Here is a 19,643-nt window from a genome sequence, read left to right as displayed (position 1 = left end):
GATCTTCCACAGCCCCAAGATGCTTATGTAAGTTCTGTAGCCATGGCTGGAACATCTCATGAAGGCAAGCACTCTATAGATCCTCATGTTCTTCTTGAGCACCCACCCCTTCACAGGAGGGATCGGCTGGGAAAGTCCAGCTTTCCTAAAAGAAGACAAGAGGAGACCACGGCTGCAGGCAGACCAAGCGTCAAGCCTACAGGGAGGTCACACAGAGGCAGCTTCCAGATCATTCTTTCAGTCTTCGCTACTGTCTCCCCATTCTCTGGTGACCCTTGAGTTACAGACTTTAAGATGTTCAGCTAGCAAAAGAACATTGTTCAGCCTTTCCTTCCACCAATGAATTTGTTGTATTTCAGTTAACACACTGTAAGCAGGTTATCAAAAGAGATAAATCACCCACAAACGCTTTGCTTGGTAAGATGGGACTTCGGAGCTGAAAAAGGTAAGTTACAAAGTCAGCTCACTAACTACCACTAGAGGCTGGGATACAAATGTCATAATCAACACTAATCTATCGATCCATCACTGGAAATTGTAAGATTACATTTTACTTGAAAAGAAAATGAGAGGTTGAGCTTATTTTCATTTTTATTTTTGGATAGCTCTTTAATGTGGAATCTTCATCCCCCCCCCCACCCCACACTGGCAAAAAACAAAGCCAAAAACAAAAAATAAATCCTCCTAAATATTTACATGTCTTGTGAGTGAGGAAATTCACTAAGACGTTTTTTAATGTCAGATTTTATAATGCCACTCCATTCTTAATGTTGACCTTCAGAGATCAAAATACCTTCTAGAAGAGGCTGTAGTATCCACATGAAAAGCCAGAGCTGGAGGCTTTGTGTCTAGATTTTCTACAGGCCACATGATAGCTGCTAGCTAGAGGATTGGCCTTTAGCCAAGGAGTTAAAATTACTGAGTCTGATCTCTGAGGGCAGAATTCCCCCTGCTTTCTAGCAAGGAGCCCTTCCGTTACACCCTGGGGAATGTCTGATGCAATGTGCTCCAAATAGCTGGCCCAGCTCCCAGCTCCCAGATCTCCAGCCTGTTGCTTGGCACAGGGCACAGAGTCAGGAATCATGCCCAGGACCAAATATGATATGCACGTTAGCCAACTGGGTTATGGAGCATCAAATATAACATGGAGAACTGCAGACACTCACCCCTGGTTTTCAGCAGCTTCATTTGTATGTCGAAGAAGGAAATTCCAGCCACAATATCTCTGACTGTTGGCCGTGTAGAGGAGGAAAAACTTAGTTTTTAGAGTCAGTGAAGGGCTTATCTCGAGATGGCCTGTCAATTTTTCTCTTATGAGCCAATTCTCAGAGCTGAGCCTGACACTCATTTTTAATCCAGTGACCCATGTCCATGTTCAATCAATAAAAGATTTTGTGACTATGTTAATCACTACCTTAAGCACAAAAAAGAACCAATTGCCAGATCTTAAAACTAGATTTAAAACTTCCAATTTGAATTGGGAGGACTGAGCAGACACTTGTCAATGTCCCTCCCATGTCTTCTTCTGCCTAAATCTCAGTCCTTACCTGGTAACTGGGGAGGTGCAGGGTACTATGTGTAGCTTCCCACAGATGCTTTGAATACAGGGCAGGATCCATTCAGGCAAGGATGGTTTTACACGGGTCCCTCAGGGCAAGGACTGTTTTTTGTGTACTAAGGCCTTATGCTAAAATAATCATAGTTTATTAACTATAAAATAGCATTATGGAGCTAGAACATCCACTTTCCACCTGCTGACGGTGGGAAGCAAGTAGGTGAAGGGGCAGGACCAGCAAACTTTCAGTACACACTTGTCATCAAAGGTTCTGAGGGGGCTCTGGTTCTGCTGGAAACAGCCAAAGTGTTACAGCTCTCAGAAGGGAAGCTTGCAGGGCAGGTAGCTGGGGTCCCAGGTCTCATCTGCTACTGAGGCAGTGCCAATGCCAGCAGCAGTGGCAGTGGCAGCAGAGGGCAGCAGCAGGTGACCAGGGGCAGTGATGGCACAGGGTGAGAGTGGCAGTGGTGGCAGGGGCATGAGCCCATACTACCAGGTGGGTCCAAAGTCCATTGATTAATCTTTTGGGAGAGAGAAATCTTCCTCAAAGTTTTACAGTCAGTAAAACAGCCACTCCCAGACAATCCTCGGTGAAATAACCTGTACACTTTACTTCATGTGAATAGGGACTTTATCAACATTGAGGAGTCGGGGAATCCGGGGGTAGATCCTGCCCATTGGCTCGGTTTCAGATTCTAGTGGTGTTCTATTTGCATGGGGAACAACTTCAAGTGTTTTCCCTGTGTGACTGATTGTTGTGGTCCTCTCGGGGGGGGGGGGGCTGTGTTATGTTCCTGAGCAGGTAAAGTTAGGCGGGAGTGGCCCCCACTCCTACTGTTCTCAGTTACTCATGGGGTTCGGGTTCCCTCACCCCTACCAGTTCTTCTGCCTGGTGGCACGGTCCACTTGCCCCACATACACTGAATCATAAAGAGGCAAACGTAAGATTCTGACCCAGCTCTCTCCAGCCTCAAAGCCATTTTCCCACCACTTCATGCTGCTTCCCATTCACACTGGTCACTGATAATCTCGAAGAGGACAGAATTACCAGTTTCATCTCTAGGTAATGATACAGAGGACAAGATTTCAATTTGGAATATATATCTTTGCTCTAGCTCCATTCTAGCAGAACCCCCCTGTTAGATTGTGCAGTACCTGGGAGCAAGGACCTGTTCGACTCAGTGATATGTGCTCCGCTCTAGCTCTATGTATGGTATAATCGTTGTGATTACAAAAAGATAATGAGATATTAAGATATCTTCTATGGGGGTGTGGTGAGGTATGGGAGAAGGGGGTGCCTTGGTGGGCTCATATCAAGGCATCCCTTCCTCCTGAGGGACCAGCCACACAATGGTATAGTATAGAATAGAGTTTATTCAGGGCATCAGACGGGAGTTAAGAGGGTAGTAGAGGCAAAAAATGGCAGATAGAGGGAGAGAGTAGAGAAGTAGAGGCCGGCCCTGACCACGTGGGGGGGGGGGGAGGGAATGGAGAGGGGGGACCAAGGGGGAAAGAGGTAAGAGAAAGGGGTAAGAGAGGCAAGAGAGAGGAAGGGGCAAGCAGCCCTTGTTATAGCTGGCCAGGCCTACCTGGCTATTGCCAGGTAACCATGGGGAGGAGCTTACCTGGTGTTGCCAGGTAACTGTGGGGGTGGAGTCCAGACAGAATACCAACAATAATGGCTGTTCCTAACTAAGGCCTGAATCAATGCATGAGGCATTGACCTGTGCCGTTCCACACTCTGCACTTATCCCTGTGTGCCTCTCCAGGACCTCTGTCTTCCCAGCCCTCCCTGCTTATCCCATGGAGTCCCTGTTGTATTCCGAGCCAGGGTTCATGTAGCAAAGTCTATCTAGCAGTAACTGGGAGAAAAAGGTATGCATTTTAGCTGAATTTTCCAGAGGGACAGAGTCCAGTATAGCAGGGAACGCAAGTCCTGGAAGTTAGGAAGCAAACAATAATACTTCATCCCGACGCAGGAAGCGGAACGAGAGAGCAGGAAGTGAGGTAGGCTATAAAGCCTCAAAGCCCACCCCCGGTGATGTGCTTCCTCCAGCAGGTTCCACCTCCCAAAGGTTCCCTCACATCCCCAAACAGCACCAGCAACTGAGGACCAAATTTTAAACACATGAGCCTAGGAGAGACATTCCTCATTCAAACCACCACACATTTACTCACAGCCGGTCTCACGCCAGGTACTGTGGAAAGGGCCGCAGTTCAGAAGATAGATGCTGCAAGGCCCCTGCTCTAAGGTGTGTGCGTCCTACCAGGGAAGGCCGGGGAGCTGCTCTAAGGTGTGTGTGTCCTACCAGGGAAAGCCGGGGAGAAAATAAGGGGCTCGTACTACTATTGACAGGATAGGAACACACACCATGTGGGCCACAGGGAAGAAGTGGGTTCGTTTTGTTTCCTAGAAAAGTCAGAATAATAAAAACCCACACTCACACATTCAAGTCTCAAAAGAGTGCAGAATCATGGTCAGTCACCACTTGATACATGTCACCACTGTGTTCAGCAAGCATCCAGATAATACAGCACACTAGACACAGAGGCCCAAGTGAGTGGCCAGGCCCACCCTGCCTCTGAACCTATTCTAGAGTGAATACATCTCCCCAGCTTTCCTCAGACGGCTCTGGGTCACAAGACACTCTGTTAGCATCTGACGAATTTACTATAACTGCAGGCACAAAACGGCACCTTTGCAGCTCAGTTGGGGCCACGTGACTGGCTGTAGACCAATGGGAAGAAGCCTGGATCTCTGAGTTACAACATGGACCAAAGACACCTGCTTGCTTGGCAGTCATCAGTGAGCTGTTTCCAATCATATGTGTGGTCTCTGAGAGTCTACATGACATCAGCTAATGGAGTATTCTTTTTTTTTAGGACAATGATATGTAACTGGTAAAGTTCTCAAAAGAAAGATTCAAGGTGAAACAACCATGTAAAGTTAACCCATGATGCAAACCAAGGATGGAGGGAAAGGCCACAGATTAAAAGTGTATCTTTAGCAGATAAGCTTTATTATAGAAATAGACATTTTTCTTAGAAGTCACGTTCTTCCAGGTTCCATCTTTCTTAGTGTTTGTGCTGCTGCTATTGCTTTCCAACGCTTCTCACTAAGTCCAAATTCTCAGGAGATCCAGAAGGATGCACACAAGGCTGTTGTCTGTGGTGCAGATTCCTGGTTTATTACACGTCACGGTGGTTCCACATCCGTGGAAGCCCCAGCACACAAGAAGCGGTGAGCTTTGAAGATGTCAGGCAATATGCAGGAACCCAGTAGGTGATGCTGAATCTGCCATGGTAAGGGGGTCCAGCCTGGGACAGGAGCACAAAGCCAAGAGGACACAAACCCGTTCTTCAGTTCTAAGAACATTCAGAAAATCCTAAGTGCTGTCAAAGTAGGAGTTGTACCTGTTGCCGCAGTCAAGGCACAAAGCATGGAACGGTAAGATGGCTCATCAGGTAAGAGTACTGGGTGCTCTTCCTGAGGACTTCAGTTCAAGTTTTTATCACCCAAACCATGTAGCACACAAGCACCTATCACCCCAGCTTCAGGGCATCTGATGCCCTCTTCTGGCCTCGGCTGGCACTGCACTCGTGTGCACACACCCACACATACAGGCACAAAATTCAGAATAAATTTACAAAAGAGGACTCAAGGACGGTGGATATGGAATTAGAGTGGGTACCTGTCAGGAATTGGGGAAGGAGTGGAGAATGATTAAAATACAATGTATGAAATTCCTAAAGGTATTCTAAATAAAAAAAAAAATTGAACTAAAAAGCAAACCATTTTAAGAAACAAATACAAAAAATCATGGCCTTAGGAGGGCTCCTTGATCTCCCAGACATATTATAATCTCTTGCCTTTAAGCAGAAATTCTATAAAGCAACACGTGAATGGTCAGCAGTGTAGCATTATAGAGCATTGCAGATACAGTGACTCTGTTGTATAGTGTATGAGATGTCGGGTCATAGAACATCGTTCACCACATCATGGTCAGCTCAGAGTTCTATAACAAGGTAGCCTAGACTAAGTAGGTAATAAACTACAGGGCTCCATTTCTCACAGACTGCTGGCCGGACATCTGGCCAGTTCTTGTGAGCACCAGTCACTGGCTTCTTGCTTTATCGTAAATGGCATAGAAAGTCAGAGCTATCTGGGGCTTTTAAACAGTGGCAATAATCCCAGTAATAAGGGCTCTCATGACATAATTACTTCCCAAGGCCCCAACTCCTAATTAAAACACTGAAGGTGGAGGTCAGTGTATGAACTTGGGGTGTGACATGTTTTTAAACCACACGGAGCTTTTAAAGAATCATATGCATCTAAAAACAATTCCTGGATTAATTTAGGATATATTAGTCACATGGTTTCAATTTAGGTTAATGTTCTACAGTCTCCAAGAGCCACTCAGAACTTCTTTAATAGATTGGTTTAAAAACAAACAAACAAACAAACAAACAAACAAACACCCAATGCCTGGACTAGGTGGGCTCTGTTTCTCTAGAGCAATACCCCACATGGTCATTGGCTTTGGAATACTAATTACAGACATGTGTTTACCCAGGCGTGGCTTTGAACTTTAACTCTCTGCTAGCATATACTGTTCAACATGCATTCAGTGTGCCCAGCAACCCATGTGGGAGAGGTTTACTACAGAGCAACCCCGGGGCCTGATTTACACTGTAGTTGTGCAAACCACTTGTGTGCATGCGCCATGCCAACACCAACATTCTTTTTAAAAGCTCACAGCTGGCTAAAGATTTAGCAGAGATGCTAAAGTACTTACTTCCTTATGTATGTATGAAGCCCTGGTTTTGGTCTCCATCTAGTCTGGATGTGCTAACATATGCCTGTAATCCTAGCACTCAGGAAGTAGAAACAGGAGGGGTCAGAAGTGTACAGCAAACTCAAGGCCAGTCTGCACTCCTTGAGGCCTTGTCTGAAAACAATAAATAAATGAATCAAAACTAACTAGCCGACAAAGCTCCCTGCTTCTAAGAAGAGGAAGCCAATTTGTGCAACCCTACTGTGTAAACATGCCTGGGTCAAGTTAAGAGTAGAGGCTTGGGGTAAGCAGGCCCCATTTGTGAATGTCACTTAATCCTTCTATGAACCAGTTTCCTTGTTTGGTAACAGGAACACTAAAGGCTTCCTCCACAGCCCTGTGTAGAGGATTAAATGGAAAGCCCTTGGCACCGAGCCCGGCAGTTTGTGGATGCAGAGCTGAATAACTGAACAGCTCGGTCGGCAGAGTCACCTGCTATCTCAGAGCCCGAGTGTTCTCTCACATACAAAAGTAGCGTTATCTCCTTTCAGGGGCTGTGGTAGAACACAGAGTTGATTGTAGAGAGCATCAGGCAAGAGCCTGACAGGACTAAGCATGTTCTACAGGATTCTCCAAATCTGTGACTCACTGAGACTTCTGGCATGACATTCTAAGGGTAAAGGTGCCCCCTGCTCCTCTCCTGCCCCCCTGCTTGCTGTATTCAGTTCCTCCCAGGCACATTTACTATGAGCGTTCCAATCTATTAGATCTGTCCCCGCCTTCCCCCTCCCCCAACCCCCTGTGCAGCCCTCTCCCCCCCCCCCCAACCTCTGCTGGGCTTGGTGTGGACAACTTCAGAAGACTAAGGCCTTGTTTGCAAAATACCTCCTAAATTCGAGGTCAGTTGAACAAATTCGACAAGAAGTTGGACACAACAGCTGGGCAGTGGGGGCGCATGCCTTTAATCCCAGCACTTGGGAGGCAGAGGCAGGTGGATTTCTGAGTTCGAGTCCAGCCTGGTCTACAGAGTGAGTTCCAGGACAGCCAGAGTTATACAGAGAAACCCTGTCTCGGGGGGGAAAAAAAAAAAGAAGTCGGACACAACAAGGCGATTTAAAAGAACTGTCTTCATTTGTGTTCTGTAAATCCATTGTTCCACCATTCAAGCATAAAACAGCAGTAGTCATCTTCCCGTGCTTTATGTTTTATGGCTGCAAGATGAATGAGTTATCTAAACATGTGAATCCCGCCCTCTGGTAGCGTGCTCTTGAAGACGAGACAGTAGATGTCCTCACGCTGTCCCCCCATGTACACTCTGCTCTTGTGTACTGACTGCAGGCTACTGGATTATTCATAAGAGGTAACTTCTCACTTTGCACAGGCTGAGCTTCTCGAGCCAGGAAACAGCCACAGCAATTGCCTGAGCCTGAGGTCGGATCGCTAGCTCCCTTTACTCCATTCATGCAAGCTTAATAAGCCCTTTCACCGCCTGCCTCCCAAGAGCTGAGCAGGATCCTTAAACTGAGCTTACTGGATAAACAGCCTCATCATCTCTCACAGCAAATGCATGTCTCTTCCGTTGCTGTCCTGCCATCGGGTAGCCTGAATGGGTTAGCTAAGGTTGGTCCTGGTTGCTGGCGTGTTATATCATGTATACTTTAAAGAAAGAGGGCTATCAGCCAGCTGACATTCTCTAAAGAGGTAACAGGATGGCTAAGACTCAGGACTGGGTTTCCTGGTCTTACTCAAGCCTAATGTCATCATTAACCATCATTGTCAACCTGATCAGACTTGGTGTCACCTAGGAGACACAGCTCTGGGTGTGTCTTTGAGGGTGCTGGAGAGAAGAGCCACTATGAAGGTTGATGGTGTCCTCTCATGAGCCAGAATCCTGGAAAAGTAAAAAAAGGGGGTGGGGAGGGGGAAAATTAGGCAAATACCCCATTCATCTGTTTTCTCACTTGGGACACAATGTTTCCAGTTGCCTCCCTCTCCTGTAGCCATGCCTTCTCCACCAGGAAGGATTATACCTCTTCAAACTGAGAGCCCAAACACAACCTGTCCTCCCTTAAGTTGTGAATTGTTAACTTTTTGGTTGCTTTAATAAAATACCATGACCAAGGCAACTAAAGAAGATAGTTTATTTTAGGAAGTTCATAACGGCAGAGGAAGCAAGACAGCAGGTGGCTGGAAGAGGAACCTAGAAATATCTTCAATCATAAACAAGAAAGAGGGAATAGGAAGTAGGGAGAGGCTCTAAACTCTCAACGCCCCCTACCCCACCCCCACCCCCGCCTTGTGATGCACTTCCTACAGCAAGGCCATGCCTGTAACCCCCACCCCAAATGTGCTACATCTGGGGAGCAAGTGCTCACATGTATGAACCTAAGGCTGAAGGTGTCCTTCCAACCAAGTTGCTATCGGCTGGTATTTTGTTACATCAACGACAAAAATAGTTACTATTTCAAGAAACAATGAACAAAATCTACTTGTAAATTCAATTGTGAGGACTTGGTGAGGAGAGAAACTAAGTTGCCACAAATTTTTAAATGAGGTTCCAAGCCTTCCCCCCTACAGCATCCAACAGAGACACTGATTTCAGGTTAAGACATGAAATTTCATTGGATAGTACATTTTCAGCCAGTATGGTGGTGCATGCTTCTAACCTCAGTACTTGTGAGGCTCGGTCAAGAGGACTGTCATGAGGTCAAGGTCAGCCAGAGCACATAATGAGTCCCAAGGCTACATAACAAAATTCTTTCCCAAGAAAAAAGGACATTTTCTGCTAACACCTTTTTATATACTGACCTTTGACCTCAGACAAAGAATCTGCAGTTAAATAGGCAACCAAGGGACTAAGTCCAAATTTAGCTGTTCTTCTTACTGGGTACTTTCTAAAAATAAGCTACTTAGCTTACTGGACTTCTAATTTGTTCATTTATAAAATGGAAATATGTGTTAAAATACTCAGCAAAATACAGTTCACACCTTGTTTAGTAAGAATAAATGGCAGGGTAGAAGCGCTTAGTTTGTGATTCCAGCTCAGAACATGGAACAGTGAAAGGTGAAAAACTCAAAGACCCTGGAGTTTTCAGTGTGTGTGTGTGTGTGTGTGTGTGTGTGTGTGTGTGTGTGTGTGAGAGAGAGAGAGAGACAGAGACAGAGACAGAGAGACAGAGACAGACAGAGACAGAGAGACAGAGACAGAGAGACAGACAGAGACAGAGGTGGGGAGGGAGAGACAGAGAGACACAAACACACAGAGGGAAAGGGGGAGAAGAAAGGGAAAAGGTAAGAGTAGAGGGGAAGGAGGGAGAGAGGAAGGGGAGAGGGAAAGAGAAAAAGAGAAAGAGATGAGTCTTTAGTTCTTTGTTTTATTGATTATAAGACCCTCTAGTTCATTTCTGAGATAATAGTAACAGACTCAGTGGTAACTGCATTGTGGGAACACATGAGCACACACACCCCTCTCTCATAACTTATATACCCATGCATATGAGAAAATATGGTTTCTGGGCTTTTTTTATACAGCACAGTCCTGGTGCCTAGAACTACATATGAAGCAAGAGACCCTTAGCATCAGCCTAGAGCAGGGTTCTCTGGGCCTGGTGGGAATCCTGGACCACTGGTTCATCTACTTGCAGCAGCAACCTAAAGGCTCTATGCCTCTCCAGGATGCATCTTGGCTCTCAATGCAAGTTGCCAACTCTGCTGTCCGAGGGACAGGTAGCACATTTGCTTTCTAAAGCATCTCAACATATCTCAAGATGTAAATCCTTTGTACTGGTGGCCACAGCATCTTCCAATGAGGCAATGTGCAGTTCCCAGTAATTCTCTAATTGTGTAGTTCTTGGTAACTGTTTACTTTATCAGGATTTTAGTGGCTTTTTCATGTTGCAAATCATTCACAAATGTGCTGAGATAAATGTCAACATCTCAGGAACGGAAGGTGCTATTTCTTTGGCTAAGCGCGCCGCTCTCCCTGATGGTGAAGACATCCCATGACAGAACCTTGAGGTGTGGCTTGTCTCCTGTCCTCAAATCTCAGGAGGCAGCGATGTGCAACTAGACTCTTGAGAATGAAGAAGAGAATGAATGTGGGAATCAAGACAGAGGAAAAAGCACGGTGGGCAGAGGGGAGACACACTATAATGGACAGAGTTCTATGGAAGACAAGCCTTCCCTAGATAGTATGGATAGTGAGCACAGCAGAGGAGCTCATTAGTGCGTGCACACATTTACATAGGGGAAAGGAGACGTGAGCCAGACCTGCTGGGGCAGCAAACCTGGAGACTGAGGCTAGCAGCTCACAGAGCCGAGGTCTATTCAAACAACACAGGGAGTTTGTCACACCACCTCCAGTAAGATCTGTGTGACAAGTTCCATAGACTGAGGCGATTGACCTAAAAGGGGGAGGCCTCCTGGAACCAGTTGTGGAACTCTTCGCTGGAGAAAAAAATATTGAGCCATAGTTCTCATGGCAATCTATCTGTTTTGTTTTCTCTTATTCCTTTTCTTATTTACATGTTCCTGGTAGCCTAGGCCAAGATCTTAAGCGAGAATAATGGGTAAGAAACCATCCCTAGAGATGGGGTCACTAACATGACCTTATCCCTGGGGAAACCAATACTTTACTTTCTAAATCATTTACAAAACTATTATGATAAAAACTTGCCCAACAATAAAATTTCATATGGCTACATGTGTGTCATCAGAGGTCGATTTTGGTATATGGTAAAGAAAGCCTTAATTAGAAAGAATTAAAATAGTTTAAATTTATACATTGAAGATTTATAAAAAAAAAAAATCAGGCAACTAGATGTTAAATAATAATTGACCATGGGGCTGGAAAGTTAGTTCAGTTTGAAAGAAAATTAAATTCAAGGTCCATGACTCATGCGGCTTGCTAGTTAGGAGGGCTTTTGGGGCCAAGGGCAAAGAACAAAGGCTGTTGCTGTTAAGTCATTCCAAGAACTGGCTAGCCATAAAGATAGAGGTATACAAAGATGCCCAGACTATCTCAGCAGGGTCGTCCAGACTATCTCAGCCAATTTAAGCACCTGCCCCTCAGAATTACTGTTACCTCGCTCTGCACGTACAATTTGCTGATGTTCAAACTGTCCAGTTGTGTGTAACCATGCCAATTCTTCCCCTGCCCCCGACTTTTTTGTATATAAACTCCTAGCTTCTGAGCCTCTGGATCGATTCCTCTGTCTCCTGAGATACGTGTCAGCCTGGAGCTCTGTCATTAAACTACCTCATGTGTTTACATCAAGAGGGTCTCTCGTGATTCCTTGGATGTGTGCGCCATCTTGGGACTTGTGAGTGGGGGTCTCCTCACTGAGGTCTTTCAAGTTGGTCCCTCTCCTTTTTCCATTTTAATCAAAACTTCAGAAGAAACATTCATTTTCCTACCTATTTTCAGATAACAGGGAAGGAAGATTATAGTGTGTAAGGAAAAACAAATGAGCTTTTCATTCGTAGATAATTTCAAATGCATACAGAAAGGAGAGCCGAGAGTCTAAGTAGGTAGACGCTGGAACTGGACAGCTCTTCAAACTACACCTTTGTTCTCAACTTTGGGGTTCAGGTCTTTACCATGAGCTGGTCAGATGGGTTCTCTCCAAGGACACAGAAGGTTCACAGATGGGGAGGTGACAATGACCTTACCTTGTTTTCCCTCTTGTTCTCCACTCTGCAAGTTACACATGACTGCTAGCAGCAGCGGCAATGGCAGTGACAGAGCAGCAGCAGCAGGTACAAGTCTCCAGTATCCTTTCTTGACCTCCTGGAAGTGGGTACACTCTCCCACCCCATGAATACTTTGAACCTTTCTTTTGACTCATGAGTTCATCTGTTTCTGGAAGCAGATCATCACCAGCACTACGTTGCTTTCTCAGAAGTCCATTTGCCAGCTCTGTGGGCTCTTTCTTCAAACTTTCCAGTGACCAAACTCCTCAGACACCCAGACACCAGTTCTGACAGAACTACCCAGACAGACACTTGGACCAGGACTCTGCCCAGACTGACACCTGGACATCAGCTCTGACAGGACTCTGCCCCAGACAGACACTTGGACATCAGCTCTGACAGGACTCTGCCCCAGACAGACACCTGGACATCAGCTCTGACAGGACTCTGCCCCAGACAGACACTTGGACATCAGCTCTGACAGGACTCTGCCCCAGACAGACACCTGGACATCAGCTCTGACAGGACTCTGCCCCAGACAGACACTTGGACATCAGCTATGACAGGACTCTGCCCTAGACAGACACCTGGACATCAGCTATGACAGGACTCTGCCCCAGACAGACACCTGGACATCAGCTCTGACAGGACTCTGCCCCAGACAGACACCTGGACATCAGCTCTGACAGGACTCTGCCCCAGACAGACACCTGGACATCAGCTCTGACAGGACTCTGCCTCAGTCTTCTAAATGCCACCACTTCTAAGTACCTTGTATTCCCAAGTTCACTGAGTCCTGTGATTATTGCATCTCTGATACATTTCCTTCGTATAACACACAGATATAAATCATGCCCCCGTTGTATCATAACATATAGATATAATTTATGCCAATTCTTTCTCTGTTGGATATGCTAATTTTCAACCAGGTAATCATAATATTTGAATTTTATTTTGCCTTTCAGAGCCTTCCTCTTTGTTCTTTTAATGAAGGGCTTACGGAATATAAGACATCCAAACTAGTTCTTTCTCATCTCACATCTGCTAAGGATGATGGGGAGACAGGAATGGAAAACAAGGCTGCCATGCCCTTCATCGTCTGGAAACTTGGCCCTGAGAAGTTGCTCGCAGTTATCAATAGCAAATGCAGTCTGTGTTGGTTGTAACCTTTTTTATCAACTCTGAACTGATGGTAGGAGGCAGGGATGAGAAACCAAGGGAGACAGAAAGCAGGGGAACACGGGACAATATCCTAGGCCACTCTTTGCACACACACACCCTGGAGCCTCCTTTCGAAGGGGACTTTTCTCATTCTGTTCGACTCAAATGCTCAGTCTACCAAGCAAACATTCTGGTGTTGATGAGATAGAAGCTATTTATTAATATACAGCAAATACTGTTTATTGCAGACTCTCTCCAGCTGACTTGTGTGAAAAAGGCACTATGAAAAATTAATGAATCTAGATAATCTCTCTAAATGGACTTATGTTAAAATATACAACATTCTTACATAACATCTTTTTTTATATATGTGAAATAACATTACGTTTCATGACAAAACCTGTGTTTCCAAAAATAACATTTGTTGAAGGTTAGCTATGTGTCTTCTCTCTATCTAGACTCTTTCATGGGGTTAAAGTACATGTAAATTAAGTGTCCCTGTTACACAGATAAAACACATAAGATGGCCTGATATCCTTTGACTACTTATTTATATCAATATTTATAACTGAGGCCTTCATTAAGCAAAATACTGTAATAAACACCGACACGGGCTACTTTGATTGATTGTGAGTGCATATGCCTTACTCTTGACTCGTGCTTTCTCATGTTTAATTACATTTTACACAATAAGCAGAATAGAAACTAAATCAAAGCATAATCTATGCAAGATTTCGCAATCAACAGAGCTGAGAGTAACAGTTTCTTGGGGTCATATTATATAGTCTATTCATACATTCAAGGTCTGGCTACCTTGTACAGTTCATTCAAATGTGATTTTTAAAACTGTTGGCATTAAGAACTTTAAATAAAGCTAAATACACTCTCATTGGGCATGTCAGACCTCAAGTAAGCAGAGGGTAGTCTAACTGAGCCTCCTCCCTGGACAACAGGTATCCCAGTCACTGAAAGCTGAGTCTTTCATTTTTTCATCAATGGTTGTGCTTTTCCTTGTTGCAATGAATAAATCTGCCATTGTCAAATATCCCCACTTAGATCATCGAACAAGGCTGCGATAATTAATGTGGCAAAGGATAGTACATCTTAGGAAAGTGGAAAAAAAAATTTGCCAAGCTCAGAACAGTCCAGAACGTCTGTTTTTTTAAAATTACATTTTCTTTTAGAAGTTTGTAAATTACATTTGTTATTTATTTATGTGTGGTGGTCAGAGGACAACTTGCAGAAGCCAGCTCTCTCCTTCCACCATGTAGACCCAGGGACTCGAACTTGGGTCATTGGGCTCGGCAGCAAGCACCTTTACTTGCCGAGCCATCTCACCTGCCCACTTCTCAGTTTTAATCAAACTAATGTGCACAGAAGCAGCGGGTCCTCTGCTTACTCAGGCATATACTGTTTCCTTCTATGGCGATAAATTACATATACCAAGACGACAGCTTTGACATTCCCTTCAAGGCTTCCACCACTGTTCAACAACCATGCCAAGAATAAGGAAGTTCATGGACTCAGTGGCTGCTCCCTTCATCGAAAGACTCTACTCCCGAGTCGCTCGCAGCGGCGCTGATCTTCTCCTGCCGTCTCCGCATGATCTCTTGTAACTCGGAGCTTCCATTACTGTCCTGAAGAATAAACATGGCGCAGACAACAGAGTCACTGGCTTGTGTGTACTGGTTGTACTGGCTGTACAGTTACCGAAGGGCTCCGGAGTAGTCCACAGTGCCCCTCAACCCCCACACTATTTCTTCAAGAAAGCAGGAGCTGTCAGTGAGTGCTGTCTCTACCTGCCCATGAAGTTTCTAGTCTGCAGTACCATATCAGATGAATAACTCTCTGAACATAGGCTCCTCACAGTCACTGACTGAGCCTTTCGGTTTAACATAAGGACAGATCAGCAATGCACGCAGAATGTTCTAGCCTTGCCGATACAAAGAGGGTGTATCTACATGGAATCAGTTATCAAAGAACCCTTTGCATACATATATGTGCACATGTGTGTTCAGTTACACACGTGTAAGTGCTCACATGCATGTGGAGGTCAGAGGTCAATGTTACTGTCTTCCCTATCACCTTTCACATGATTATTATTTTATTTTATTTCCTTTTTGTTTGAGACAGGGTTTCACTATGTGACTCTGGCTTGCCTCGGACTGTCTACCTGAACAAGGCTGCCCTGAAACTCATAGAGACCCCTCTGCCTCTACCTTTTCACTAAGACTAAAGGGGTGCACGACCACACTCGGCTCCACCTTAGTTTTTGAGACAGAAGCTCAGACTAAACCTAAGGCTAGCCAGGACAACCCAGGAATCATCTTGTCTCCACCCTGTCCCCCAGGGCTTATGCAGTTGTGCCTACTTCTCAGATCTGCGATCGGGATCTGAACTTGGCTCTTCATCATTATTAAACCATGCCCTATCACCCCAGCCATCTTTTCACACCTTCTGAGAAGTGTCAGTCAGTCAAGGCACTCCTCTCCACTTAAGAGATTTTTAAAGGCTGTCCCTTCGGACAACTCTGGCCACGCCAGCGTACCCACTTTCAGCTCTTTCAACAATCCCTGGCTACCCTCTCCTAGTCTCTCTGCCCACTAAAGGTTCTGGGATCAAACTGGGGTGCTGAGAACTAAGTAAGGAACTGGACTCAAGGTCAAGAAGCACAGGGCACAGGGAAACCTGACATCAGGTTTTTGCCTCAGTCAATTCCCAGAGGAATCAGAAGCAGGAAGCAGGAGGGATGGGCAAAGGGAAGAACAGGATGTCCTGGACGAAAGACACTTAGGGGTATCGAATTTTCTAACACACCCTTGAGAAGTAATTTGTCTATTCTTAACAAGATTAGAAGGTATGATGGTAATAAAACTACTTTAGGGAAGACATAATTCTTATCCATCCTGTACATATGAAAAGCAGTCATCAAACTGGAACATAAAACCTTCCAGATCAATGTTGTTGGGAAGAGTTCTCAGGGTAATGGGATTTCTCTCGATGGAGGACGGTTACAGGATTATACACACAAAGCTATTTCATCCCGAGTTATTTAACTGTTCAATTTACATAATATACCTGCTAGGGATAATGAGCTACCTCCCAGCTTCATGTTGAATCCTATATCCTTTTATTTGAGGCCAACTATAATTTTCACAAAACCATTAACTCTTACAGAATAACTTGAAGGCCTCCAGCCAAACAGAGGCCCATCTACTCTCCAGCTGCTATGCAGACAAGTGTGACTAAATCATTCCTCTTGCAATTGTACAATTTTTTTCTTTAAGATTTGATTTAGGGGCTGGAGAGATGGCTCAGTGGTTAAGAGCACTAACTGTTCTTCTTGAGTTCAATTCCCAGCAACCACATGGTGGCTCACAGCCATCTGTAACAGGATCTGATGCCCTCTTCTGATGTGTGTCTGAAGACAGCTGCAGTGTACTCATATAAGTAAAAATAAATAACTCTTTAAAAAAAAAAGAAAAAGAAAAAATATTTTATTTATGTGTCTATGTGTTTGTGAAAGAACATATCTGTGTAAGAGTGTGTGAGTGTGTGAGTGTGTGTATGTGTGTGTGTGTGTTTTATATATGTTCACTCACAGGTCTGCCTGTGCATTTTCAGAGCCCAGAAGAGGTTTCAGATTCCCAGAGCTGTAGTGAAGCATTTGTGGAATGCTTAGGTGGTTAAATAGATGCAGGGACTGGAGGCTCTAGCCCTCATTAGCGTCTACTCTTAGTCGCTAAGCTGTCTCCCTAGCCCTCAGCTGTACATTCCCAGTGACCTTCTGTAACACTCCTGATGATTCTGTGGGTGGATTACTCGCCTTGGGAAATGCATCCAGGACTTTGGTTTGTCAGAGAAAGGATCGCAGGAGTCCAGACAGTCCTTGAACTCATTGTATAGCTGAGGCTGGCCTTGAACTCAACTTTCTGCCTCCACCTCTTGAGTGCTGGATTACAGATTTGCCCCTGCCATGCCCAGCCACAGTTTTACATAGTTGTACATGTATGTGGGTACATGAACATAGTTGCCCCGATATGTATATCATATATGTGTGTGTGTGTGTGTGTGTGTGTGTGTGTGTGTGTATCCTGATATAGTGCCCAACTCCTGAAGCTGGAGTTACAGGTGGATATGTGTGAGTAAGCTTCTCTGTAAAAGCAGGGCATGTTCTTAACAGGTGGGCCATCTCTCCAGGCACCCCACACCTAGGGTTTTATTTATTTATTGCACTGACATTTCCAAAAGAACGAAAGAAAGAAAGAAAGAAAGAAAGAAAGAAAGAAAGAAAGAAAGAAAGAAAGAAAGAAAGAAAGAAAGAAAGGAAGGAAGGAAGGAAGGAAGGAAGGAAGGAAGGAAGGAAGGAAGGAAGGAAGGAAGGAAGAAATATAGGCCTGGCCTCTCGTACTGTTCCTCACTCAGGTATGGGTTTATTCTATTAGCAAAACTGAAGTTCTTATAGCAGCCCATGCAATAAACTAAGAGCACCGTGCTTTTGTTCAATGCTCATCTAGCTGCCCTTGAAAGAGAACCTTTTTGAACACAGTTACTGATGGTATTTAGTGGCAGAGTAGGAAAAACTGAGCCAAGCTTTTAATTCATCTCTTCAGCGAGGGGAAACTGGCCACTATCGACATGGTCATTGGTTCCAGAGCTGCCAGTGGCAGTCCTCGCTCTCTCTCTCTGAGCAGCTCCATTCCACAAGTCTTACCTCCAAGGCAGCTTTCTGAACAGTGATTTGGTTAAAGACTCTGGCACCTTCAGGGCAGACAGACCTCAGTTCATCTTTGTTGAGAGAAAAGAGTTGCGCTCCGTTCAACACCCCGAGGCTATTGACAGTCCTACAATCGGAGCACAAGGAAATAAATTATTGTGAGGGTCGGAAATCAGCAAGAGAGAAGCTGACTCTCTCTGTCTCTCCTTCTTCAAGCTTTCACTTGGTCTGCCTAGCTTTAATGACTAAACTATCTTTCCAGTTCTGTCTGTCTATCATCTATCTATCTATCTATCTATCTATCTATCTATCTATCTATCTATCATCTATCTATCTAGTTATCTATCTATCACCTATCTAGTTATCTACCTGTTTTTTGAATACTCATTTTATTTCATTTCTGAGACAGGGTCTCATGTAGCCCAGGCTGGTTTAGAACTCTCTATGTAGCTCAGGTTGACTTTGAACTGCAGGCCCTCCCCACTATCCCTGCCCCACCCCCACCCCCCAAGGACTGGGATTACAGGTACAGGCCAGTATTGTGTATTCCATATCCTTAAATAGCACGGTGGTGCTGAGACAAAGGGATACCAAGGGATGGCTATGGCCATGACCCTGAGGCTCCTTTCACACAGAATGACCAGTGAGCATCTTAAAGGATGCAGTTGGGCTTCTAATTATCTATCACTCTCCTCAGGCTTATGTTTCTTACCCCAAACACAGCAACAGACAGTTTTCGAGGAACATGGTGACTAACAACTGCACTTCATTGGCAGTTATGTTACACTCACAAGTGAGTGAGTTTCTATATTAAGATTACTCCAACATGAATTATTCATGGATGGTTCTGAGTATACACAAAACATCTACAGACTTTTAGATCAGAGATACTAGAGCAGAAAAGATCCCTCAGATTTACAGCCTTGAGACATGCTATCCATCCGCAAGAAGACTTATGTTGCGTGCCCTACAAGACATGGTCTAGCTGAAACCATCGTCCTCTTCCCTGCATAACTGATCATATAGAATAAAATGCAAGTAGTCCTCACAGCTGATAACAACTGTCCAAGAGACTGGTAAGGGATCCACACCAAGAACTAGAAATTTGTCACTCTCTTCTCCCAATTCTATCTTCCTCTTCTTTGCTTTTGAAGCGTTAGCCACCATTTCCTCATTACGGGACAAAGCACGGGCTCCGACAACTTATCAGAATCATGAGTGGCACATAAGTGACCCAGCTGAGAAGACAGCCAGTCCACACCGGACACTCACACGGGGTTGAATCCCTTCGACTGCAGCCATGTCTTGACTTCTTCCGGTGAGGAGTCATAAGTGATATTGATCACTGGAACGTTCTGCCGTGGCACGTGGAACTTCCTCTGCGCGGCACTGCGCCCGATGGTCAACCTCTGGAAGAGTTCATCCTGAACCTCTTCCATCTGGGACTTCCTTCCTGGACACGGAGAGGGAGCGGTCATGGTCAGACATCTCTGATATGATGTCCCCATCCAGAACCCCAGCCCTAATCAGCCTCGGAGTCTTGTGAAGCCTGGGGCCCAGGGTTACAGAGTTCTTGCTATCTCCTCTCACTTGTACCTCAACATGGTATAAACTGCATGAAAAACTGCTAAAGCATCTTCCGGGCCCTTCTCTTGGCTCAGTCGTCTCCACAGGCTGGGCCTGCACCTGTTCTACTGTACACGAGAGAGCAGCTGAGCGCCTTGTGCTTGGTTTACAGTTAGGA

At 45.0% G+C, this 19,643-nt stretch overlaps 1 protein-coding gene and 1 long non-coding RNA gene across 9 annotated transcripts in view; one reads left to right on the top strand and one right to left on the bottom strand.

Annotated features, from left to right (window-relative positions):
• The first annotated feature begins 3,618 nt into the window (after window positions 1–3,618).
• LOC110297047 (uncharacterized) lies at window positions 3,619–4,533 on the top strand. The gene is made up of 3 exons (XR_002378240.2): window positions 3,619–3,807; window positions 4,239–4,361; window positions 4,439–4,533. It is a non-coding gene; the product is annotated as an uncharacterized LOC110297047 (long non-coding RNA).
• An 8,483-nt stretch (window positions 4,534–13,016) lies between these two features.
• Window positions 13,017–19,643, bottom strand: part of Eps8 (EGFR pathway substrate 8, signaling adaptor) — a 174,301-nt gene continuing 167,674 nt past the window's right edge. For 4 of the 8 annotated variants that reach the window (XM_021164455.3, XM_029478486.2, XM_029478487.2 and 1 more), the window contains 3 exons: window positions 19,172–19,352; window positions 17,897–18,026; window positions 13,022–14,819 (listed from right to left, as the gene is read on the bottom strand). In XM_021164455.3, coding sequence (XP_021020114.1) covers window positions 14,706–14,819; window positions 17,897–18,026; window positions 19,172–19,352 — 425 coding nt within the window. In that variant the 3' untranslated portion in view covers window positions 13,022–14,705. Of the gene's footprint in view, window positions 14,820–17,896; window positions 18,027–19,171; window positions 19,353–19,643 lie in introns of all 8 variants that reach the window. The other 4 variants (XM_029478488.2, XM_085839826.1, XM_029478489.2 and 1 more) reach the window with 3 other exon arrangements.

Source organism: Mus caroli, unplaced genomic scaffold (genome assembly GCF_978045245.1).
Source record: "Mus caroli unplaced genomic scaffold, Mus_caroli_1 scaffold_7, whole genome shotgun sequence".
In the NCBI taxonomy this organism is placed as follows: domain Eukaryota; kingdom Metazoa; phylum Chordata; class Mammalia; order Rodentia; family Muridae; genus Mus; species Mus caroli.
Note: the sequence above shows the minus strand (reverse complement) of the source record. Positions and strands in the feature narration are given on the sequence as shown.